The sequence below is a fragment of the Pseudophryne corroboree genome, chromosome 1 (genome assembly GCF_028390025.1).
Source record: "Pseudophryne corroboree isolate aPseCor3 chromosome 1, aPseCor3.hap2, whole genome shotgun sequence".
Lineage (NCBI taxonomy): Eukaryota > Metazoa > Chordata > Amphibia > Anura > Myobatrachidae > Pseudophryne > Pseudophryne corroboree.
In genome coordinates this window covers 385,907,949-385,934,363 of record NC_086444.1, presented here as the reverse complement: position 1 = coordinate 385,934,363, position 26,415 = coordinate 385,907,949, and the positions used below count along the sequence as shown (strand labels likewise).

The 26,415-nt window shown below is 42.8% G+C and overlaps 1 protein-coding gene across 3 annotated transcripts in view; it reads right to left on the bottom strand.

The window, feature by feature from the left end:
• Positions 1-20,747: 20,747 nt before the first annotated feature.
• The window catches only part of MN1 (MN1 proto-oncogene, transcriptional regulator), a 65,440-nt gene continuing 59,772 nt past the window's right edge, over positions 20,748-26,415 (bottom strand). For 2 of the 3 annotated variants that reach the window (XM_063913179.1, XM_063913178.1), the window contains one exon: positions 20,748-25,772. In XM_063913179.1, the coding sequence (XP_063769249.1) occupies positions 25,588-25,772 (185 nt within the window). In that variant the 3' untranslated portion in view covers positions 20,748-25,587. The remainder of the gene's footprint in view (positions 25,773-26,415) is intronic. The other variant, XR_010170965.1, reaches the window with a different exon arrangement.

Below are 26,415 nucleotides of genomic sequence, written 5' to 3'. Positions count from 1 at the left end.
AGACTTTGAATGGGTGTTAACTGGCTCCTCCCTCTATGCCCCTCCTCCAGACTCCAGTTAGAGAACTGTGCCCAGGGAGACTGACATTTCGAGGAAAGAATTTATTGTTCAAACACGGTGAGTGTCATACCAGCTCACACCTCGAACATACCGCAGAACGTGGCATTCAATAGAATACCAGTCAACGGTAGAGATGTGCACTTGAAATTTTTCGGGTTTTGTGTTTTGGTTTTGGGTTCGGTTCCGCGGCCGTGTTTTGGGTTCGACCGCGTTTTGGCAAAACCTCACCGAATTTTTTTTGTCGGATTCGGGTGTGTTTTGGATTCGGGTGTTTTTTTCAAAAAACACTAAAAAACAGCTTAAATCATAGAATTTGGGGGTCATTTTGATCCCAAAGTATTATTAACCTCAAAAACCATAATTTCCACTCATTTTCAGTCTATTCTGAATACCTCACACCTCACAATATTATTTTTAGTCCTAAAATTTGCACCGAGGTCGCTGGATGACTAAGCTAAGCGACCCTAGTGGCCGACACAAACACCGGGCCCATCTAGGAGTGGCACTGCAGTGTCACGCAGGATGGCCCTTCCAAAAAACACTCCCCAAACAGCACATGACGCAAAGAAAAAAAGAGGCGCAATGAGGTAGCTGTGTGAGTAAGATAAGCGACCCTAGTGGCCGACACAAACACCGGGCCCATCTAGGAGTGGCACTGCAGTGTCACGCAGGATGGCCCTTCCAAAAAACACTCCCCAAACAGCACATGACGCAAAGAAAAAAAGAGGCGCAACGAGGTAGCTGTGTGAGTAAGCTAAGCGACCCTAGTGGCCGACACAAACACCTGGCCCATCTAGGAGTGGCACTGCAGTGTCACGCAGGATGGCCCTTCCAAAAAACACTCCCCAAACAGCACATGACGCAAAGAAAAAAAGAGGCGCAATGAGGTAGCTGTGTGAGTAAGATAAGCGACCCTAGTGGCCGACACAAACACCGGGCCCATCTAGGAGTGGCACTGCAGTGTCACGCAGGATGGCCCCTCCAAAAAACACTCCCCAAACAGCACATGACGCAAAGAAAAAAAGAGGCGCAATGAGGTAGCTGTGTGAGTAAGATAAGCGACCCTAGTGGCCGACACAAACACCTGGCCCATCTAGGAGTGGCACTGCAGTGTCACGCAGGATGGCCCTTCCAAAAAACACTCCCCAAACAGCACATGACGCAAAGAAAAAAAGAGGCGCAATGAGGTAGCTGTGTGAGTAAGATAAGCGACCCTAGTGGCCGACACAAACACCGGGCCCATCTAGGAGTGGCACTGCAGTGTCACGCAGGATGGCCCTTCCAAAAAACACTCCCCAAACAGCACATGACGCAAAGAAAAAAAGAGGCGCAATGAGGTAGCTGTGTGAGTAAGATAAGCGACCCTAGTGGCCGACACAAACACCGGGCCCATCTAGGAGTGGCACTGCAGTGTCACGCAGGATGGCCCTTCCAAAAAACACTCCCCAAACAGCACATGACGCAAAGAAAAAAAGAGGCGCAATGAGGTAGCTGTGTGAGTAAGATAAGCGACCCTAGTGGCCGACACAAACACCTGGCCCATCTAGGAGTGGCACTGCAGTGTCACGCAGGATGGCCCTTCCAAAAAACACTCCCCAAACAGCACATGACGCAAAGAAAAAAAGAGGCGCAATGAGGTAGCTGTGTGAGTAAGATAAGCGACCCTAGTGGCCGACACAAACACCGGGCCCATCTAGGAGTGGCACTGCAGTGTCACGCAGGATGGCCCTTCCAAAAAACACTCCCCAAACAGCACATGACGCAAAGAAAAAAAGAGGCGCAATGAGGTAGCTGTGTGAGTAAGATAAGCGACCCTAGTGGCCGACACAAACACCGGGCCCATCTAGGAGTGGCACTGCAGTGTCACGCAGGATGGCCCTTCCAAAAAACACTCCCCAAACAGCACATGACGCAAAGAAAAAAAGAGGCGCAATGAGGTAGCTGTGTGAGTAAGATAAGCGACCCTAGTGGCCGACACAAACACCGGGCCCATCTAGGAGTGGCACTGCAGTGTCACGCAGGATGGCCCTTCCAAAAAACACTCCCCAAACAGCACATGACGCAAAGAAAAAAAGAGGCGCAATGAGGTAGCTGTGTGAGTAAGATAAGCGACCCTAGTGGCCGACACAAACACCTGGCCCATCTAGGAGTGGCACTGCAGTGTCACGCAGGATGGCCCTTCCAAAAAACACTCCCCAAACAGCACATGACGCAAAGAAAAAAAGAGGCGCAATGAGGTAGCTGTGTGAGTAAGATAAGCGACCCTAGTGGCCGACACAAACACCGGGCCCATCTAGGAGTGGCACTGCAGTGTCACGCAGGATGGCCCTTCCAAAAAACACTCCCCAAACAGCACATGACGCAAAGAAAAAAAGAGGCGCAATGAGGTAGCTGTGTGAGTAAGATAAGCGACCCTAGTGGCCGACACAAACACCTGGCCCATCTAGGAGTGGCACTGCAGTGTCACGCAGGATGGCCCTTCCAAAAAACACTCCCCAAACAGCACATGACGCAAAGAAAAATTAAAGAAAAAAGAGGTGCAAGATGGAATTGTCCTTGGGCCCTCCCACCCACCCTTATGTTGTATAAACAGGACATGCACACTTTAACCAACCCATCATTTCAGTGACAGGGTCTGCCACACGACTGTGACTGAAATGACGGGTTGGTTTGGACCCCCACCAAAAAAGAAGCAATTAATCTCTCCTTGCACAAACTGGCTCTACAGAGGCAAGATGTCCACCTCATCATCATCCTCCGATATATCACCGTGTACATCCCCCTCCTCACAGATTATCAATTCGTCCCCACTGGAATCCACCATCTCAGCTCCCTGTGTACTTTGTGGAGGCAATTGCTGCTGGTCAATGTCTCCACGGAGGAATTGATTATAATTCATTTTAATGAACATCATCTTCTCCACATTTTCTGGAAGTAACCTCGTACGCCGATTGCTGACAAGGTGAGCGGCAGCACTAAACACTCTTTCGGAGTACACACTTGTGGGAGGGCAACTTAGGTAGAATAAAGCCAGTTTGTGCAAGGGCCTCCAAATTGCCTCTTTTTCCTGCCAGTATAAGTACGGACTGTGTGACGTGCCTACTTGGATGCGGTCACTCATATAATCCTCCACCATTCTTTCAATGGGGAGAGAATCATATGCAGTGACAGTAGACGACATGTCCGTAATCGTTGACAGGTCCTTCAGTCCGGACCAGATGTCAGCATCAGCAGTCGCTCCAGACTGCCCTGCATCACCGCCAGCGGGTGGGCTCGGAATTCTGAGCCTTTTCCTCGCACCCCCAGTTGCGGGAGAATGTGAAGGAGGAGATGTTGACAGGTCGCGTTCCGCTTGACTTGACAATTTTCTCACCAGCAGGTCTTTGAACCCCAGCAGACTTGTGTCTGCCGGAAAGAGAGATCCAAGGTAGGTTTTAAACCTAGGATCGAGCACGGTGGCCAAAATGTAGTGCTCTGATTTCAACAGATTGACCACCCGTGAATCCTTGTTAAGCGAATTAAGGGCTCCATCCACAAGTCCCACATGCCTAGCGGAATCGCTCCGTGTTAGCTCCTCCTTCAATGTCTCCAGCTTCTTCTGCAAAAGCCTGATGAGGGGAATGACCTGACTCAGGCTGGCAGTGTCTGAACTGACTTCACGTGTGGCAAGTTCAAAGGGCAGCAGAACCTTGCACAACGTTGAAATCATTCTCCACTGCGCTTGAGACAGGTGAATTCCACCTCGTTACCACTTCTTGCTTCAGATGATGGCAGGGCAGGTTCAGGCGTTTTTGGTGTTGCTCCAGTCTTCTGTACGTGGTGCCTGTACGCCGAAAGTGTCCCGCAATACTTCTGGCCACTGACAGCATCTCTTGCACGCCCCTGTCGTTTTTTTTAAAATTCTGCACCACCAAATTCAAGGTATGTGCAAAACATGGGACGTGCTGGAATTTGCCCAGATTTAATGCACACACAATATTGCTGGCGTTGTCCGATGCCACAAATCCACAGGAGAGTCCAATTGGGGTAAGCCATTCCGCCATGATCTTCCTCAGTTGCCGTAAGAGGTTTTCAGCTGTGTGCGTATTCTGGAAACCGGTGATACAAAGCGTAGCCTGCCTAGGAGGGAGTTGGCATTTGCGAGATGCTGCTACTGGTGCCGCCGCTGCTGTTCTTGCGGCGGGAGTCCATACATCTACCAAGTGGGCTGTCACAGTCATATAGTCCTGACCCTGCCCTGCTCCACTTGTCCACATGTCCGTGGTTAAGTGGACATTGGGTACAGCTGCATTTTTTAGGACACTGGTGACTCTTTTTCTGAGGTCTGTGTACATTTTCGGTATCGCCTGCCTAGAGAAATGGAACCTAGATGGTATTTGGTACCGGGGACACAGTACCTCCAACTAGTCTCTAGTTGGCTCTGCAGTAATGATGGATACCGGAACCACGTTTCTCACCACCCAGGATGCCAAGGCCTCAGTTATCCGCTTTGCAGCAGGATGACTGCTGTGATATTTCATCTTCCTCGCAAAGGACTGTTGGACAGTCAATTGCTTGGTGGAAGTAGTAAAAGTGGTCTTACGATTTCCCCTCTGGGATGACCATCGACTCCCAGCAGCAACAACAGCAGCGCCAGCAGCAGTAGGCGTTACACGCAAGGATGCATCGGAGGAATCCCAGGCAGGAGAGGAATCGTCAGAATTGCCAGTGACATGGCCTGCAGGACTATTGGCATTCCTGGGGAAGGAGGAAATTGACACTGAGGGAGTTGGTGGGGTGGTTTGCGTGAGCTTGGTTACAAGAGGAAGGGATTTACTGGTCAGTGGACTGCTTCCGCTGTCGCACAAAGTTTTTGAACTTGTCACTGACTTATTATGAATGCGCTGCAGGTGACGTATAAGGGAGGATGTTCCGAGGTGGTTAACGTCCTTACCCCTACTTATTACAGCTTGACAAAGGCAACACACGGCTTGACAAATGTTGTCCGCATTTCTGTTGAAATACTTTCACACCGAAGAGCTGATTTTTTTGGTATTTTCACCAGGCATGTCAACGGCCATATTCCTCCCACGGACAACAGGTGTCTCCCCGGGTGCCTGACTTAAACAAACCACCTCACCATCAGAATCCTCCTTGTCAATTTCCTCCCCAGCGCCAGCAACACCCATATCCTCCTCATCCTGGTGTACTTCAACACTGACATCTTCAATCTGACTATCAGGAACTGGACTGCGGGTGCTCCTTCCAGCACTTGCAGGGGGCGTGCAAATGGTGGAAGGCGCATGCTCTTCACGTCCAGTGTTGGGAAGGTCAGGCATCGCAACCGACACAATTGGACTCTCCTTGTGGATTTGGGATTTCGAAGAACGCACAGTTCTTTGCGGTGCTTTTGCCAGCTTGAGTCTTTTCATTTTTCTAGCGAGAGGCTGAGTGCTTCCATCCTCATGTGAAGCTGAACCACTAGCCATGAACATAGGCCAGGGCCTCAGCCGTTCCTTGCCACTCCGTGTGGTAAATGGCATATTGGCAAGTATACGCTTCTCCTCCGACAATTTTATTTTAGATTTTGGAGTCCTTTTTTTACTGATATTTGGTGTTTTGGATTTTACATGCTCTGTACTATGACATTGGGCATCGGCCTTGGCAGACGACGTTGCTGGCATTTCATCGTCTCGGCCATGACTAGTGGCAGCAGCTTCAGCACGAGGTGGAAGTGGATCTTGATCTTTCCCTAATTTTGGAACCTCAACATTTTTGTTCTCCATATTTTAATAGGCACAACTAAAAGGCACCTCAGGTAAACAATGGAGATGGATGGATACTAGTATACTTATGGATGGACGAGCGACTGCCGACACAGAGGTAGCTACAGCCGTGGACTACCGTACTGTGTCTGCTGCTAATATAGACTGGATGATAATGAGATGAAATCAATATATATATATATATATATATATATATATAATATCACACTAGTACTGCAGCCGGACAGGTAGATATATTTATTATGTAATGACTGATGACGGACCTGCTGGACACTGTCAGCTCAGCAGCACCGCAGACTGCTACAGTAAGCTACTATAGTAGTATGTATAAAGAAGAAAGAAAAAAAAAACCACGGGTAGGTGGTATACAATTATGGATGGACGAGCGACTGCCGACACAGAGGTAGCTACAGCCGTGGACTACCGTACTGTGTCTGCTGCTAATATAGACTGGATGATAATGAGATGAAATCAATATATATATATATAATATCACACTAGTACTGCAGCCGGACAGGTATATATATTTATTATGTAATGAGTGATGACGGACCTGCTGGACACTGTCAGCTCAGCAGCACCGCAGACTGCTACAGTAAGCTACTATAGTAGTATGTATAAAGAAGAAGAAAAAAAACCACGGGTAGGTGGTATACAATTATGGATGGACGAGCGACTGCCGACACAGAGGTAGCTACAGCCGTGGACTACCGTACTGTGTCTGCTGCTAATATAGACTGGATGATAATGAGATGAAATCAATATATATATATATAATATCACACTAGTACTGCAGCCGGACAGGTAGATATATTTATTATGTAATGACTGATGACGGACCTGCTGGACACTGTCAGCTCAGCAGCACCGCAGACTGCTACAGTAAGCTACTATAGTAGTATGTATAAAGAAGAAAGAAAAAAAAACCACGGGTAGGTGGTATACAATTATGGATGGACGAGCGACTGCCGACACAGAGGTAGCTATAGCCGTGGACTACCGTACTGTGTCTGCTGCTAATATAGACTGGATGATAATGAGATGAAATCAATATATATATATATAATATCACACTAGTACTGCAGCCGGACAGGTAGATATATTTATTATGTAATGACTGATGACGGACCTGCTGGACACTGTCAGCTCAGCAGCACCGCAGACTGCTACAGTAAGCTACTATAGTAGTATGTATAAAGAAGAAAGAAAAGAAAAAAAAACACGGGTAGGTGGTATACAATTATGGATGGACGAGCGACTGCCGACACAGAGGTAGCTACAGCCGTGGACTACCGTACTGTGTCTGCTGCTAATATAGACTGGATGATAATGAGATGAAATCAATATATATATATATATATAATATCACACTAGTACTGCAGCCGGACAGGTAGATATATTTATTATGTAATGACTGATGACGGACCTGCTGGACACTGTCAGCTCAGCAGCACCGCAGACTGCTACAGTAAGCTACTATAGTAGTATGTATAAAGAAGAAAGAAAAAAAAAACCACAGGTAGGTGGTATACAATTATGGATGGACGAGCGACTGCCGACACAGAGGTAGCTACAGCCGTGGACTACCGTACTGTGTCTGCTGCTAATATAGACTGGGTGATAATGAGATGAAATCAATATATATATATATATATAATATCACACTAGTACTGCAGCCGGACAGGTAGATATATTTATTATGTAATGACTGATGACGGACCTGCTGGACACTGTCAGCTCAGCAGCACCGCAGACTGCTACAGTAAGCTACTATAGTAGTATGTATAAAGAAGAAGAAAGAAAAAAAAAACAGGTAGGTGGTATACAATATTATATATATATTATATACAATTATATATATATATATATATATTAAACTGGTGGTGATTATTAAACTGGTGGTCAGGTCACTGGTCACACTATCAGCAACTTGCAAGTAGTACTCCTAAGCAGACAATCACAATATATATTATACTGGTGGTCAGTGTGGTCACAATGGCAGTGTGGCACTCTGGCAGCAAAAGTGTGCACTGTACGTTATATGTACTCCTGAGTCCTGCTCTCAGACTCTAACTGCTCCCCACTGTCAGTGTCTCCCCCACAAGTCAGATATACATTATACAGTCACACTATCTATCTATCACTTCAGCAAGTAGTAGTACTCCTCCTAATGCTCCCCAAAATTACTACTGTGTCTCTCTCTACTCTAGTCTCACTCTCTTCTCTATAAACGGAGAGGATGCCAGCCACGTCCTCTCCCTATGAATCTCAATGCACGTGTGAAAATGGCGGCGACGCGTGGCTCCTTATACAGAATCCGAGTCTCGCGATAGAATCCGAGCCTCGCGAGAATCCGACAGCGGGATGATGACGTTCGGGCGCGCTCGGGTTAACCGAGCAAGGCGGGAAGATCCGAGTCGCTCGGCCCCGTGTAAAAAAAAACGAAGTTCGGGCGGGTTCGGATTCCGAGGAACCGAACCCGCTCATCTTTAGTCAACGGCATGAAAAAATACACAGCCATATGCTGAGAGAATATGTAACACAACCTGTGTGTCAACACAACCAATAAAAAGATACCGCATACCATGGCATGAACAAAGTCAGCAACAGCCTGACAGAAAAGAAACACCACAAGAGTGTAACCACAACCAATAACTGCAGACACAGTACGCACTGGGATGGGCACCCAGCATCCTCTACGGACTAAGAGAAAAGGATTTACCGGTAGGTATTAAAATCCTATTTTCTCATACGTCCTAGAGGATGCTGGGGACTCCGTAAGGACCATGGGGTTTATACCAAAGCTCCAGACCAGGCGGGAGAGTGCGGACGACTCTGCAGCACCGATTGAGTAAACATGAGGTCCCTATCAGTCAGGGTATCAAACTTGTAGAGCTTAGCAAAAGTGTTTGAACCCGACCAAGTAGCCACTCGGCAAAGTTGAACCTCCGAGACTCCTCGGCATCCGCCCAAGAAGAGCCCATCTTCCTAGAAGAATGGGTGTCCACCGACTTCGGTAACGGCAATCCAGCCGTGGAACGAGCACGCCAAATCATATCACAGAGCCAGCGTGTAACAGACTGCAAAGACGCAGACGCCCCAATCATGCTGGGAGCATACCGGACAAACAGAGGCTCTGTTTCCCCAATCTGAGCCAAATTGGCGACATAAATATTCAAAGCCATGATTACATCGAGAGACTTTGAATCAGCCAATGCTTAAGTAACCACAGGCATCAAAATAGGCTGGTTACTGCGAAACACAGAAACCACCTTTGGCAGAACTATTATCCGAGTTCTCAATTCCGCTCCATCCACATGGAAGATCACACAGGGGCTCTTGTGAGACAAAGCCGCTACTTCCGACACCCGCCTTGCGGATGCCAAGTCCAATAGCATGACCACTTACCAAGAGAGAAATTTTAACACAACCTCTCATAAAGGTTCCAATCAGTGTGACACAAGAAAACGCAACACCACGTCAAGGTCCCACGGTGCCAATGGGGGCACAAATGGAGGTTGGATGTGCAGCACCCCTTTCACGAAAGTCTGAACTTCCGGAAAAGTGGCCAATTCATTTTTTAAAGAAAATTTATAAGGCCAAAACTGCACTGAAATGGAGCCTAACTTTAGGCTTGCAAAGAATGGAGAAGAACGACCCAGCTGAAAGTCTTCCGTAGGAACCTTCTTGGATTCACACCAAGACACATATTTACGCCAAATACGCTTTGCCGTTACTTCTTTTATAGCCGGAAGAAGTGTGGAATTGACTTCACTGGGAATACCCTTCCGGGCTAGGATATGGCGTTCAACCGCCACGCCGTCAAACGCAGCCGCGGTAAGTCTTGATACACACCAGGATCTTGCTGTAACAGTTCCTCACATAGATGAAGAGGCCAGGGATCTTCTAAGAGGAAATCTTGAAGAACTGGATACCAAGCCCTCCTTGGCTAGACCGGAACAATGAGAATCGCCTGAACCTTTGTTCTTCTTTCGTTTATCACCTTCAGAAAGAGTGAAAGCGGAGGGGACACATAGACCAACTGAAAACACCCAAGGTGTCACGAGAGCATCCACAGTATAGCTTGAGTGTCCCTAGACCTGGAATAATATCCCTGAGGTCTCTCGTTGAGGCAATACGTAAACATGTCCAATTGAGGCACTCCTCAAAGACTTGTCACGTCTGTGAAACTTCTCGATGACGACTGTATTTCTCTTGGATGGAGAACGCGTCTGCAGATTAAATCTATTTCTCTGTCGTTCACATCTGGAACGAAGACTGCCAATATTGCGTTTACCAGTCTTTCCACCCAGCGGAAAACTTTTGTGGCTTCTGCCATTGCGGCTTTGCTCCTTGTTCCGCCCTAGCGGCTCACTTACGCCACTGCTGTCAAGTCGTCCGACAGAATCAAGACGGCAGATCACGAAGAATATGTTCATTGAAAATAGCTCTTAATTCAAGAAAGCTTATTGCAGACAAGCTTCCCAGCTTGACCTTTTCCTGTGGAAATACTTCCCTTGCAAGGACTGCTCCCCAGCCTCGGAGATCTGTGCGCATGGACACCAGGATCTAATCCTGGATCCCGAACCTTCATCCCTCTAGGAGGTGAGAACTGAGCAGACACCGCAGGAGCGATATCCTGGCCATTAGGATTATATTCCGGTGCATGTGCAGGTGAGACCCGGACCACTCTGGCATCTGACCTGTTCACCGAAACGGCCTCTTAGGCCGAACCCATCTTCCTCATCAACAGAACATATTGATGGATTGTCACTGCAAATCTGATCCGACTCCGGATCCTCAGACCTCTTTCCACAGGAAAAACACAGATCCTCAACCGTTTCGTATCTACTCTGATACCCACCTCCGACATCTGCGTCGTTGGGAATAATAGCCATTCCCTGTGATGGAGAACAGTCAGAGAGAAACAACGATTTGCACCACTTGTTTCTTGACCTCACCTTAATCAGGAGAGTGTCGCAGTACAGAATAACAACGGCTCTTACCATTGAAAGAATACCATCCTACTGCCATCACTCCGGTGAAATGTCAAAGATAATCCTGGATATCAACCCAGGTAAGCTGAATGCGGAGAAAAATCCATTTAAACCCTTTTCTACCTTTACGTGCTAGAGCTCCCTGGCCTGGGAGATTCCATCCTGTAGTTCAACTTCGTAAGTAGAAATCTTTGTTTCTTTTTTTTTTTAACAGGGACAGCAGGACAATGTCCTGAACCTGATGCAACTCTGGTATGGCGTTGCGTACTACCTCCCCTTTCAGAGGGGAATCAGTAAGATCTATTTGAAAAATCAGTGAGGGGAATCATCTGTAAACTCCAGTATGTCCCCCTATGGATTCTATTATCAACTCAGAGGCCCAAGTCCATTCCCGGACTGACTGAAGAGTATTAGACAAGTTCCCACCGGTATGGGTTCCTTCAGACAGACCCAGCGACATGCGGTGGATGTGGTAGAAACAGAAAACGACATCCGCTTCTGCAAACCTAACAAGGCTGCAGAACTCTTACCTTTTCACCTTCCACTATCTGCACAGAAAGGGGAAAAAGAACGGTATCGAACCGGTTAAAATGACTGCATCCCACAAAAGAATGCGTCACCAACCGTTGTGAGGGAATCTAACTCACGAAGGTAGACTTACCAGTGGTATCCGCCGAGAGTGACTGAACTGAGGCCTCCCCAAACAGCGGTACACCGTCTCAGGGAAAAAATCCAGTATCTCTCGGAGTCAGCCTCAGCCTTCCCCCGGCCACACCTCCAGCAGTCGCACGGCAGCCTGCCGCAATGTTATAGAGAAGAAGCCACCTAAGAAACAACCCCTGTCTCTTTAGGGTAATTCTATCGGATGCCTTTTCCGAATACAAACACTCCCCCATGTGCATGTAATGCAAATAACTCCAAAGCATAGAAATAAAATATCACTTAGCTTCCTGTGTACGATCCTTTGTGACAGGGCCCCGTGTCGACCAGGAGTTGACTTTCACAGCATTCTATCCGCGTCGGGAAAAGAATAAACATTCGGACTCCTTGTGAGGATCTGAGACCAACTCGTCACGGCCGACCTAGAGCTTTATCAACAGAGCGACCAGCACATGAAAAGGAATACTTCTACTTCAGCATTCATTGGAAATCGTAATATGAATATACATATTGTAATACACATAAACACACATATCATATATATATATATATATATATATACATATATCATACATATAAGCGTATTGTCCGGAACCATCGGATCCCTAGTGACATTAAGGTGTTCTGTATGTGTATGACCATGTACTGAATGCCCCAGTTGTGGATCTAACCAGGAAACCTTATGGTCGACAGAAAACTTAGTATTCGTCGACAGCAGGGAGTATTAACCAGGCAAAATAACATTCTTACGACCCTGAGGGGTCCGAGGGAAGTATACATATATAATTTTAATATCACTCCCCCACCAATACTACCATGTCTGTACTCAAGCTACAAGGCCATGGAACCGTACCATACATATACATAGAAATATATATACAGGTATAAGTCAGTTACAGCATGTTAATTTACACCCAGTAATAACAGTAGGTGACGACAGGGTCACCCACATACTACTGTGTCTCCCATACAGTGTTTACTTTTGAAAAGCATACAACTACTGTACCAACCTGCTGACACTGCATCTACAGAATCAAGTACCAACAGGCGTCGGCGATGCCGACAGGGATTCCCACAGCTGATTGTGACAGAGCACTCACGCATGTAGACACATGTGGACTACAGTGGATAAATCTGATAGGGAACACGCAGAGAAATATGCACAACAATGATTTCCATTTCTAACAAATAGTGCTATATATTCCTCAATATAACACTAAAAACTCTGTGCCCCCCCCCCCCCCCCTCGTTTGCACTGTACACCTTTTTGGCGGGGACAGAGAGAAAAAATGGCGCTGAACACTGTTGTGAGGGCTAAGCCCCGCCCCTTTTCGGCACGCTTCAGCCTCATTAATAATAAAGTCTTTTTAGCAAGCAGGGGACTGTATATAGTGTCTAGGCACTATATACCTCCACAAATAATGTATATTGCTGTCCAGGGCGCCCCCCCCCTTCCCCCCTGCGCCCTGCACCAATGTACCCGTTGGTGTGTGTGGGAGCAATGCTGAATACTGGCGGGGGATCGTACACGGTGCCCGGGCCCCGAATATGCTTGCCAGTGTAAAAAAGAAAGACCCTCAGTAACTGCTGCCCAGGGCGCCCCCCCCCCCCCCAGCGCCCTGCACCCTGAGAGTGCCGCTGGTGTGTGGGAGCACGGAGCGCAGCGCTACCTCTGCGCTTACCTCCGTTACTGAAGTCTTCTGCCGTCTAATGCCTTCTGCCTTCTAATACTCACCCGGCTTCTTTCTTCTGGCTTCTTTCTTCTGTGAGGGGGGTGATGGCGCGGCTCCGGGAACAAGCAGCTAGGCGAACCAAGTGATCGAACCCTCTGGAGCTAATGGTGTCCAGTAGCCTAAGAAGCAGAGCCCTTGAACTAAGCAGAAGTAGGTCTGTCCCACGATGCAGGGAGCCTGTAGCCAGCAGGTCTCCCTGAAAATAAAATACCTAACAATAAAGTCTTTAGCGAAACCCTGTAGAGCTCCCCTAGTGTGTGTCCAGTCACTCCTGGGCACAGAGTCTAACTGGAGTCTGGAGGAGGGGCATAGAGGGAGGAGCCAGTTCACACCCATTCAAAGTCTTATAGTGTGCCCATGTCTCCTGTGGATCCCGTCTATACCCCATGGTCCTTACGGAGTCCCCAGCATCCTCTAGACGTATGAGAAAATTTGATTTCCATTGATAATTTTTGTGTGATTTTGTTGTCAGCACATTCAACTATGTAAAGACCAAAGTATTTAATAAGAATATTTCATTCATTCAGATCTAGGATGTGTTATTTTAGTGTTCCCTTTATTTTTTTTGAGCAGTGTATATACGGAAAAACACACTACAGGCTGATTCAACTCAGGATGGTCTCCTGAGGGATTTCCTCCCAGACATGGACTAAATCATCCGCCAACTCCTGGACAGTCTGTGGTGCAACGTGGCGTTGGTGTATGAAGCGAGACATGATGTCCCAGATGTTCTCAATTGGATTCAGGTCTGGGGAACGGGCGGGCTAGTCCATAGCATCAATGCCTTCATCTTGCAGGAACTGCTGACACACTCCAGCCACATGAGGTCTAGCATTGTCTTGCATTAGGAGGAACCCAGCGCCAACCGCACCAGCATATGGTCTCACAAGGGGTCTGAGGATCTCATCTCGGTACCTAATGGCAGTCAGGCTACCTCTGGCTGTGCGGCCCCCCAAAGAAATGCCACCCCACACCATTACTTACCCACTGCCAAACCGGTCATGCTGGAGGATGTTGCAGGCAGCAGAACGTTCTCCTTGGCGTCTCCAGACTCTGTCACGTCTGTCACATGTGCTCAGTGAGAACCTGCTTTCATCTGTGAAGAGCACAGGGCGCCAGTGGCGAATTTGCCAATCTTGGTGTTCTCTGGCAAATGCCACATGTCATGCACGGTGTTGGGCTGTAAGCACAACCCCCACCTGTGGACGTCGGGCCCTCATACCACCCTCATGAAGTCTGTTTCTGATCGTTTGAGTAGACACATGCACATTTGTGGCTTGCTGGAGGTCATTTTGCAGGGCTCTGGCAGTGCTCCTCTTGTTCCTCTTTGCACAAAGGCGGAGGTAACGGTCCTGCTGCTGGGTTGTTGCCCTCCTACGGCCTCCTCCACGTCTCCTGATGTACTGGCCTGTCTCCTGGTAGCGCCTCCATGCTCTGGACACTACGCTGACAGACACAGCAAACCTTCTTGCCACAGCTCGCATTGATGTGCCATCCTGGATGAGCTGCACTACCTGAGCCACTTGTGTGGGTTGTAGACTCCGTCTCATGCTACCACTAGAGTGAAAGCACCGCCAGCTTTCAAAAGTGACCAAAACATCAGCCAGAAAGCATAGGAGCTGAGAAGTGGTCTGTGGTCACCACCTGCAGAACAACTCCTTTATTGGGGGTGTCTTGCTAATTGCCTATAATTTCCACCTGTTGTCTTTTCCATTTGCCCAAAAGCATGTGAAACTGATTGTCAATCAGTGTTGCTTCCTAAGTGGACAGTTTGATTTCACAGAAGTGTGATTGACTTGGAGTTATGTTGTGTTGTTTAAGTGTTCCCTTTATTTTTTTGAGCAGTGTATATATATATATATATATATATATACACACACACATACAGTACATTTAAACATATACATGGACATACATATAGCATATTACACACAGCAGACAGAAACACACATATCCCCATCCCCACTCATCATTAGCACCTGGCCAGCACAATGCATTATAGACAACCTCCCCCCATTGCCCCAACCCACTGAGTCTCCTCGATTGATGATACTGTACACTCACCTGCCTGCTGTAGAGAGGAGACTGCCTCACTGTTTCAGCATTTTCCCCCTTCGCCGCTATCCCGCACCTCTGCCGGCTCCCTGAACTCCCCCTGCAAGAACTGCTGCCTCAGATGAGCTTTGCGCTGCCGCTGCAGTTCCCTTCCCCGTACAGGCACGACAGCTAGTCACTGTCTGTGTCTCTGTTAGGACGCTGCCTGCTGCCGGAGCCGCGTCACAGACACAGCCTGCCTGCCTAAGCTCCTCACTTGAAGCGGGATGTACCGCTATAAAAACAAAATACATAAGTCTTCAGTTCTGATGGATCGGTGGATATGGGGGGGTTTCTGGGTACTCGGAAACCCCCCCTGTGTGCGCGTATGAAACCTACTGGTTGTGGGCTGCTATCAGAAATGGAGGGACCACTGCCATCCCTCCATAGTACATATTGGGGAGCCTTAATATTTATGGATATCCCCTGGAAATGGTTGTTTTCAGTGAATATCCCACAAAGATTATTTGATAAATGGGCCTCACTGAACCATATTTCTAAGGGTGGTAAACTAAGGTCCTGAGGTGTGAGAATTTAAACAATCTGCACAGTTCCTTCATGATCTTGGCATAACTGGGTAGCCCTGGCCAGCCAGGATTTCTTTCAGTATTCCCATTATGCTTAAGGCATAGGGCCTGATTTATAATGGATCACTATTGAGGCTGAGATAGCGATGTTCTCAAATCTGTTATTGCTAAAATTCGCATGTGAAGAGTCGCCCAGAAAGGATCCATCGATGCATTCGCAAATCTCCTTAGGCATTATCAGATTCACAATGCATACGCACAAAAAGAACACCATTGACATTGCGGCGGACACCAGCATACTCAAATCAATGAGAATGCAGTCGCACCGTGCGCCATGTTTTTGAACACAGCATTCACAGATGATGTCAGATACATGCCCAAAAATGGCCATGACACACCTGCGTTTTCCCAAACACTCCCAATTGTCATGTTACCACCCACAAACGGTCACTTCCTGTGAATCAAAATGCGTTCACTTTACAATTAGGCTGCATACGCATGGCAATCGTATTTTGCCCTTCACGCAAGCACAATGCATTTGCAGAGCATGCGCAGTTTGCCGATAATCACTCACTGCATGCAATCTCACATTTGCAATTGGTAATGAATCAGGCCCATAGACTAGTTATCTAGCTATGGTCTTAACTGATGTCAACTGAATCAAAGTTCATCTCTATAATAAGTATTGGGACTGAAAGTCCAGCAAAGTGTAGCCAGAAGCATTGCCCTAGCACTCAGGGCAGTTACTGAGTTTCAGAGAACATACTCACTTGAACTGCTTAATTGTATCGGAAAGTGATCTGGGCTATTTTTTCCTGCAAACATTTGTGTTACCTTCAATTTCAAGGAGTGGGGAAAGCTATCCCTAGAATTCTCTTGTGCATTAAGGAGGGTATTAGGGAGGCATAATTCTGGGTGCTCATATGTACTGTATACATACTTTCACCTTATGTTTAGTTGGATACACCAAATCAGCTTTCTCCATGGTAATCAGACTGCTTTAATCTTATAAGAAGCATCACATTTCATAGACTCTTCAGTGACTGGACAATCTGCGGCAATATGTCCTAACAAACCACACCACAAACATTTTACCATATATTTTCCAAGATCTTTTCAAGGCAGAGTCCTTAATAGCATGCCTTGTCAGTTTCCAGGTCCAGAGTCTACAGTATCCATTCTATGTCCATTAAATATCCCAATACCATTGTCCTACAATACAGTCTTACCAGAAGGTACTGGAGATCTCGGTATAGAAGGAGCTGTGGCATGGCAATCAGTTCCTCTACTGTAGTATATTGCTTCAGCAGTTGGCATAAAATTATAAAAAAAATGTCAGTCAAGCTCCCTAATCTCTTTATAGTTGTGGATAATGAGGTTCTCTACGTGGGGAAAATGTGTATGGGAATTTCAGTAGGATTTCATTGACCTACAGTAGGTAGTTAGAGAGAGGTGGGGACCTGGGATCAATAGGTGTTATAATTAAAATGATGAATCCTCCTTTAGACTAAATAATCAATACTACTAATCTCCTCTAAAATGTTTTAATGTATGTGTTTTTAATCTTGTATTTTCTATATTAAATTACTCAACTTGACTACATAATGAAAGGCCTCGGGGCATTTTTTGTTGCGTGTAGTGCTGGACTTTAGTTCCAGATCCTAAACAAATGGCAGTTCATTGAAAATATCCACAAAATACTACACTGAAAGTAATTCCTGTGTTGGTTGGTTGCTTATGCTTGCATTCAATAGCCTATGTTAGCAATAATCCTACAGGAAGAGCAGTTACCATTACTATTTTTATTTTGTGAAATAACACACAAAGATTTGTTCTGTTTGAGTGATAAAACAGGTATTACTTACATATTATAAGTATTTAAGAATATAAACTGCAAACTAAACAAAAGCTGGACAGACATTGAACACCAATTGCTTCAATTGTGGTCCCTTCAGTTTTGCTAAATCTATAGTAATTATGCTTAAAACACTTTTTGAAGAGATAAGTGGTCATTGTTTTTACCATTTTTCATGGAACAATGAATGCACAGTTGTTCTGTGCGCTAGGGATGGATGTAAAGAACCATCTGTAAGAATAAACTTGTATGTTGTTTTTAATTAAACTCTATTGGTCTATCCACATGTTTAGTTTATAGCTGTTATATTTTAATGGCTTAATACAAATGATGCCTGTTATTGTATGCAAGTGCATTTGCAATTTACTGTGCTTTAGCTTGCACTCAAAGCAAACTGAAGCTAAATTGCATAGTAGAACACAACATGTATACATATAATATAATTTATAGGAGTGCATGCATTCATTACCTGTATTTACATATTGGCCCTGATGTGCGGGATGCCAGCCGAACTCAGACTATTTTTAAAGAGGCAATAACTTAAAAGGCATGGTTTTGCCTTGTAAGTGTTTGCCCCTTTAAAAAAAAACTTTCAGTTTGGCCAGCATCCCACCACGGCTGCCGAACACGGGCGGCATTGCATCCCGCCCAAATTTAGAGGTATTTTATTGCACTTGACTAGTGGGAGAATGCACGTTCCTCCCATGTGGTCGTATAAAATTTGAAATAGCCTGGGGCAAATTTAGTTCCCATAGCTGTCCCTTGTTTTGTAGGTACTTTGTTTATTGGAATGTTATGTAATTGTGTGTGAGAACATTTTATTCCCTATACATACCAAAATCTATAACTGGTCAAGTGATTCTTCCATGCTGAATATACCACCACACTGATTCATCAAATATTCAAGTACTACCACAACAACAACAACATACTAGCAGTGTGTCATTGCTGCAGAGAGATAAATGTATTCACATCACCTTTGTTTTATATGCTTCTTTACAGGTAAGACACCTGATCAGGGGTAACTATATATATTGTTTAGTAAGCTATGAAATCTATGATTATCACCCCCCCCCCCAGAACCACCAAAAGGTGCACAAATACCATATTAGGTATACCCTATACTCTAATAGTGATAGGATTAAATCCCATTTCAGAGACACACACCGACCACCACACTACATCTACTGCATTATTGACAACAGCCATGTATCACAATGATAACACAATGTGTGCCCAGCTTTACATGAATTGGAGCAAATCACAGCACTTTCCTTACAATGTGGCACATTTATCAACACATGGGAATTAGTCCCAATAATTACAATATCATATTGCCGCATAATAATGCAGTAATAAGAAATTAAGTACCGTGGGAATTTACCCAAAAAGCACATGCAGGGACAGGTCTACAGTGAGTGATAAAGTATGCTCACCATATTATCCCTTTAACCTGGGACACTCACGAATTACACAGGTTCTGTGGCTGCTTAAAACCAGGTGAACTGCAGGCTTGTAGAAAGCCAGCCCCAGAACCTGTGTAATTCATCAGTGTCCCAGGTTAAAGGGATAATATGGTCAGCCTAGATAAAGTGATCAATAATGCGGTCACTTTACTTCTGGATTTGGACCCTACCACAGCTAGTGCTCATGTGCAATCAACAAACCGAGCAAGAAGACATATCAGAGACGGATTCAACAGATCCCTCTCCCAAAACGCTTTGCATAATGTAGCCAATAGTTAATGCTGTCTAAAAATGTTTTAGATTTCACAATTTATCAGCCACCATAGAAACCTAAGTGGGCTGCTTTTGTAAACGAACACACGTGGACTACTGCAGTCTCCCCTTCATACATCCTGGCAATGCTTTTTTCAGGTGTCCCCAAAAACAGGCATTTCTTGGGGGGATTATGCCTCTTAATATTTTTCATGAATATGCTATTTGAATATAACTCCAACATATTTCATAAATATACAGACACAAAATCACCATTAACATCATATTTATTGTTATTTAGTTGTTTGGTAAAACATATACAGATATATACAATAGGCATGAATACAGAAGACTGCACTTTACAGATTAAAAAAAAGGGAGAAAAAAAAAGGAAAAAGAAAAATAACACTCGGTTTTATGAGCTATTGTCACAGTCTTCCAAACAAGCATTTAAAAATGAATTTAACAATAGTCAATAAAAGATTACAGATTGCTTAACACACAGCAGAGTAACATTTCCATATTTTACATGTGCAATAACATTTTAAGAAGACTTTGCTATGCAGTACTGATTACCAGTGTTTTTTTTTCCTATTCCATTAACCAAATCCTATGAAAGATGAATTGCTCTCACATACATTTTAAAGCTGTACTTATTTGAGGAGCAGTGCTTGCCTGCACTAAGACTATTAAAATGAATGGTCCTGTACCTGTCTGATAAAGTGAATGGTCATATCAAAAATCATAATCCAAATTTTTGCACCGTAAAAATGTTTCATGAAAAGCTGAGATGCAGTATACAAAAGAGGAAAACAACAACTGTTGCTCATGGAGAATTGTGACAACCAGCACCCTGTTTTTTACATTGAAAATTACATTTGATGCCCAAATAATAATTATGGGAAGAATATGTTGTATAATAAAGTATTTGATATGCTTCTGTGATTTTTTTTTTCCCCCTGAAAAAAGGAAATGCTGCAGGGTATCAATCTCCATATAATATATATATATATATATATATATATATATATATATATATATATATATATAATCTATACTTTACAATGCATTCTTCACCAAGAGTCATGTTGTTGTCCTGTTCAATCCCAGTGTCTGGCTTAAAGATCCGTCAGACCTAAATAGAAGTTATTTTATCTAAAGTAATACTAATTATAGTCACAATACATAGTAAAAGTTTCAGTAACTTATCAAAACTGAAGATATTTGCAATATGGTTCTGATGGTGGTATGTATAGTTTCCTCCACACTGCAGGTGTCCTGTCTAGTATCCTAATTAAAGGGCAATGCACATGTGAGTTTTGTTTAATTTAGGTATGGGACCTCTTACATAGAAATATATATATATATATATATATATATATATATATATATATATTATGTGTGTGAATGTTATTACCAAATCTTTTGAATGAGATGTGTATTCTAGGTTTTGTGGTCCCTTTGATGAAGCAATCATCACAGCATGCACATACATTTGGAATATGCAAAAATGATGTTTCCCATTACACTCCCCCACAAGTGTAACTTCGGATTGCTCCCCTCCTCAGCAAAAACAGAAGTGTTTAATAACAGTAACAACACTTGAAATAATTGTAACCTTACTTGCAGTTCTCTGAAATACCTCTCCATCTGAGACAATGCCTGCAGTAAATCTGTTGTCTATTCTATGTGCATCATAACTGCTAATGTCAGAAATTACCCAACATTACAGTGAACCACAAGCCTGTATAATACAGACTAGACAATTCAATAATAAGCAGATTATTTTAAATATGTAGCAACAGAAATCAGTGTTTGCTGCACAGCACAACTTTTATTCTAAATAAAATGATGTGTATAATAATATAAATTATGTTAAACTAGAGATGGGAAGATATCCTAAATGCATGTAAAACGATGTTGGTTGTAAAATATAGAGATCATACTTATAACGAACATAGTTCTATAGTCTCAGTTTTTTTAGAGCTATTATAGTATATTAACGTGGGTGGTAGTATGCCGTATATGTTAAGTTCATAACAATATGTCACAATGGTAATGATTGTTTTGATGGTCTATTTTGATGTTTTAACATTAGATGTTAAGGAATAAAGTTGGAAAAAAAAGTATACCAAATAGTTTTAATTTATTATTCAGGTCAGTGGCTTGGAATGTGGGATGGACTGTTACAGAACTATGGCAGTGTGCACTAAAATGTTCTTGCATTTATCGACATGTAAGCCGACAATCCACCACAACTAGTAAAAAAAGATTAGTTCCTCCTTAGGCTTGCTTCTGTTAAATGGCATGTTGTTTATGAAATAATCTCTAATTTAAACATAATTAACTGTATTCTCAAAATATTTAATACCCATTTCAAAACTGCTACATTAATGGAAACTGACTGTAGAGATCATTGATATTGGTAATGGACTGTGCAACCTCTGTAAAACCATAATAAAGAATATAATAGAAACTTTGGTGTGCCTTGTATATATATTTTCTAACTTAAAGATGAAATTTCACTTACAAAGATCATTATAGATATTTCAGAAAACCTAAGATATTAAAATTAAAACGCCCATTTTAAACAAATAGACAAGAAATATAAATTTGTTTTGGTAACTTCATTAATGACTTCTGTGAATTAATCACTATTAGTGTAAGCTTATATGTATTATATATTCTGTTTTGTGCTTGTTACCATTCATAAATGGGGCCTTGTTTTTCAAATATTTCTGATATGTGATGATGATGATGATGATGATGATGATGATAATGACAATTTTGCAATACCTGCTATTCACTATAGTAAATGCATGTAATGATGAATTGCTTTAAATCTTCGTAATATTCAGCAAATGCTGATAAATGAAAAGACACCTTTAATGTAAACATCATTATTCATGTAAACTGCTAAGGAGATTAATAGCAGAAAACAACATATTTCTAGACATACAGAGAGCATCACTCTCATTTTCCTTAGCTAGTCTGTAGAAAAAATACACTTTATATAGAAATAGAACATGATTTTGTGGTTAACTTCTGATACTTTTATTCTTCATCATTTGGTTTTAATAGCATGTTTATAGCAATATTTGCACTTATATGACCATTGATGGGATTTGTGTCCACTATAGAGTGAATATAGGTCAAATACTTTGCAAGCAAAATAAAGTACTGAAAACTTTTGCTTAAATATGGAATTGGATGGGTATAGCTGCAAAGACTAATTGATAATTAAACAAGTTATTTTTCCGGTGGTGACAAGTATTGCATTGTAAACCTGGGGAAGCACTGATCCGTCATACACTAACGAGGCCACAAACAAAACTGTTGTATCTCTTTTCACATAAAAGGAGATTGATCTGTTTTTTTAATGCACAACAGGCCATGAATGTAGTTTGATCCTTCTTCTGTTTAAAAAAAATGCTAATTTATATTGATATTCCTATTAATACAGGGAGCAGTGTTCATCGTTAATTAAAAAAAAAGTCTTAACAAAGGCGATGCAGTGGACAGAACTGGACCACAGATGCACAGAAAAGCACCCAATTATGTATGAATCCTAATACTTTATCCACTTTTAGTTTTGACATACATCTTAATTATTATACATGAGTTATTGGCTCTATATTTTCAAAATGTCTCTGTAAAGAGGGATAAGACTAGTACTATGGAAAAAAGTCTCCATTAACATCTAAAACCTAAAATTCCACTTGTTTGCTCAATGGTAACAACAGAATTTGTTTTTTTTCTACTGTCATCTAGTGCTAATTAAGGAACTGGTGTGAAGAATATCAATGCAACTTAAGCCATTGACAGTGGTGGCTTTCTATGAAATATCATATGAAACCATGAAAATCAAGATATCTCATTCTTCACTCATTACTTTACTATCACATTATTAAATAATTTGTTCTTTTTAATGTGACCATACACATCAATATCGGGAATGACATGTACAAGTCCTCAAAATAATCGGCATACCCAAAAAATTGTTTGCAGAAAATCTCTTTTGGGTATTTTCAAAAATCTCATTGACAGATGTCCAGCGGCAGCCTGAGCTTGGGCATCAACCAAGTGCACTAACAGACCCTAATTGGATACAGCAGCAAAGCATAATGGGGTTTGTCCAATCAGAACACATTTACACGTGAACAAATAAGAAGCTGATTTCGCCAAGTGGTCGATCAGCATAATTCAATTAGTTAAGTAATTTAGGTCATGACTTGATGTCAGTAAAATAAGTTTTAATGTGCCTAATTATTTACCTATAAATACATAAAAAAACATCCTGCTACACACTCAGGTTTCAGAGGTTCCCAGATATGCTTAAGGTGGACAGTGTTTCTTTAGAAATCGGGGTATTCTGCCTGTACTGTAAGAAATATGTTCTCTGGGTATAAGGGTACGCGGGATAGAGGCAGCAACAAATCATTTTATTATTTTTCACCAAGAAAGGACTATAGGCTCTTCCAACATCATTATTTGGCTGTGGTCCCTAAACTTGCAAATAAATCATGGGGCATAAAATCTTTTGTTTGTAATGGTAAAAAAATATTGTACATAAGGTATTGTCATTATCATAGTTCGGCACAAATCATGCAAACAGTATCTTTATATTCAGTTTACTTTCTTTTATCTAGACACATCCATATTACGAATGCAGCAAGAATTGTATGATACCAATTAACGTAAATAAAGAATTACTATTAAATAATGTGTCTGTCGAAAAGCACAATAGAAATACCGGATTTACTATTCATATGCAGTTCTTTAGATTTAGTCAGGGTTTATTCTGTCATTAAGATTCAGTAAAAACTTCAAGTCATACTGAAATGTAGAGTCTTCCAGGAAGGGGATGCGTTTAATTTGTCGGCTGCCTGGATCCCAGCGGACAGAATACCGACGCCAGAAACCCGACAGCCGACAATGCCACCGGCACAACAGGACTATTCCCACTCTTGGTTGTCCACGAATAGTGGGAATAGATCCTGTGGCAAGTGCAGCGAGCCACTGAGCCTGCAGTGTGGCGAGCCTGCAAGGGGACTCTTTGCGCTCACCCGCTGCTGGCATTCTGGCTGGGGTGGGATGCCGCTGTCAGGATATTAACAGCTGGCTTCCCGTCCACCGGTAAATCATACTGAATCCCCAGGAAGATCACAAAACTCTACTGTGTGACCAAACAAATCACTGATGAATCATGTAGCCTGATGTAATCTCTGTCATTGGCAGATGTCAAACACTGTACAGCTCTTCACAATATGCTCCAAACAGAAGTAAATGATATAATGCGAAATGTTTGTGCAAAAAAAAAAAATGGTCATGGCTTGATTAATTTAGGCCTATATATCAAGCTCACCAAATAAGTACCTTTGTGCATGTTAAAAGCAGTGACTACCTGACCAGTCAGGAGTCAGGGACTGAAAACCACCTAGAATACCATTAAGCACAATTAAAAAATATGTTTGGTGATTTGGATTTTTATGTACGGGATTTTTATGCAGGAAATGTTGCATTTACATCAATGTATGCAGAAAATATCATTTATATTGCAACCAGCACCCAGCAATATAAGGCTGTAGAAACCTTGACATATAAAGTTATGTGCAAAATAGCTGTGGACATCCATTTAGAGCTTGAGACATTGTCCCAGGAAGGAGAAAAAAAATGGCCACTTGACATTTTCTATGGGTTGCTGTAGATCACAGAATCATGAAGCAGGATTCATTTCAACATCATTGTTTACTTTCTGATGGATTAGTTGTGGTCAAATAACATATAAAATATTAATTAGAAATGTCAACTTTTTTGTCTTACAAAAGAAACAATATTTTTATGTAGCACTAAAAAAGCATAAAAGAAAAATACATATACCATTTTGACATACAAAAGCCCTTCTCTAGCCCAGATAAACTGTATGTCAGGTTTATAGAGCAATAGGGAATTTACTTAAAGGAAAGTAAAAAAAAAATGCATAAAATGTGCTGAATGAAGAAGAATTAACACTGGTATCATACTGTGGCAAAAAGATTAAAAAATATGAGGTTTATTTCAAACTAACCCTTCCAAGTCCGAAAGCCACTAAGCAGGTACCAACCTAGAAAAATTAGTCCACCTATAACTAGTGGCCTCTTAGGAAAGTGAAAAAAAAGTATGGATTCTCTTTCAATTTTCAAGTTAGGGCAGCAACAAAAGTCCCAAATCTGTTGGAGATATCAGAATGAAGTGACCTCCACGTAGGAACAGGAGTCCTACCCTTTGACTCCCCAATATCATCTGTGCAGTGGACTGAGAGGCACTGCAAATGGCTTCCATTCTGTGCCGCTGCTGAGGTCTTGTTCTGGGGAAGATCGTGGCCTGCAAGAAAACAATGAAACAGATATTAAGAACTCATTCATATACATACTGGTAGATAACTTGACTTTTGACAAAAAAGGACCCTCACTTGTTTTTGTGGTAGGAAATTTAGCCTGTAACCTCCAATGGGTCAGAGACTGATGTGAATAATTACTTAAAATAGCAAATGAGCATACCCAAGATGGCTGCCTCAACTTCTGCAATAATGTAAAAATCTTTGAGTCCTATTGTGAGAAAGCCATACTACTATGTTATAAATGAGGCAAGGATAGTCTGTGGCCACAAGAAAATATTGCTTTTGAGACTTTAAATAAAGTCAACTATTTTGGGCCCTGTAATATGAAATCATTTTCTTACAGAAATTGCTCAAAACTATTTCATCATTTGTGTTGCATATATGCATTGTCCATTAACAAATATTTTTTCAAATACCAAAATGTATACCTAAAGCAAAAAATATATAAATTTAAATATCATGAACTTTAATACTAACAGAGTATTATAATGTGGTCTTACGTCTATTTTCCTTTTGTATGATGACTAGATCTTGCAGAAACTTTAAATGACCAATGTGAAAATGTTACCTTCATTGCCATAACAGTATCAAAGTAGTTCAGTACACGTAGTTTCCCTGAGGCCAATA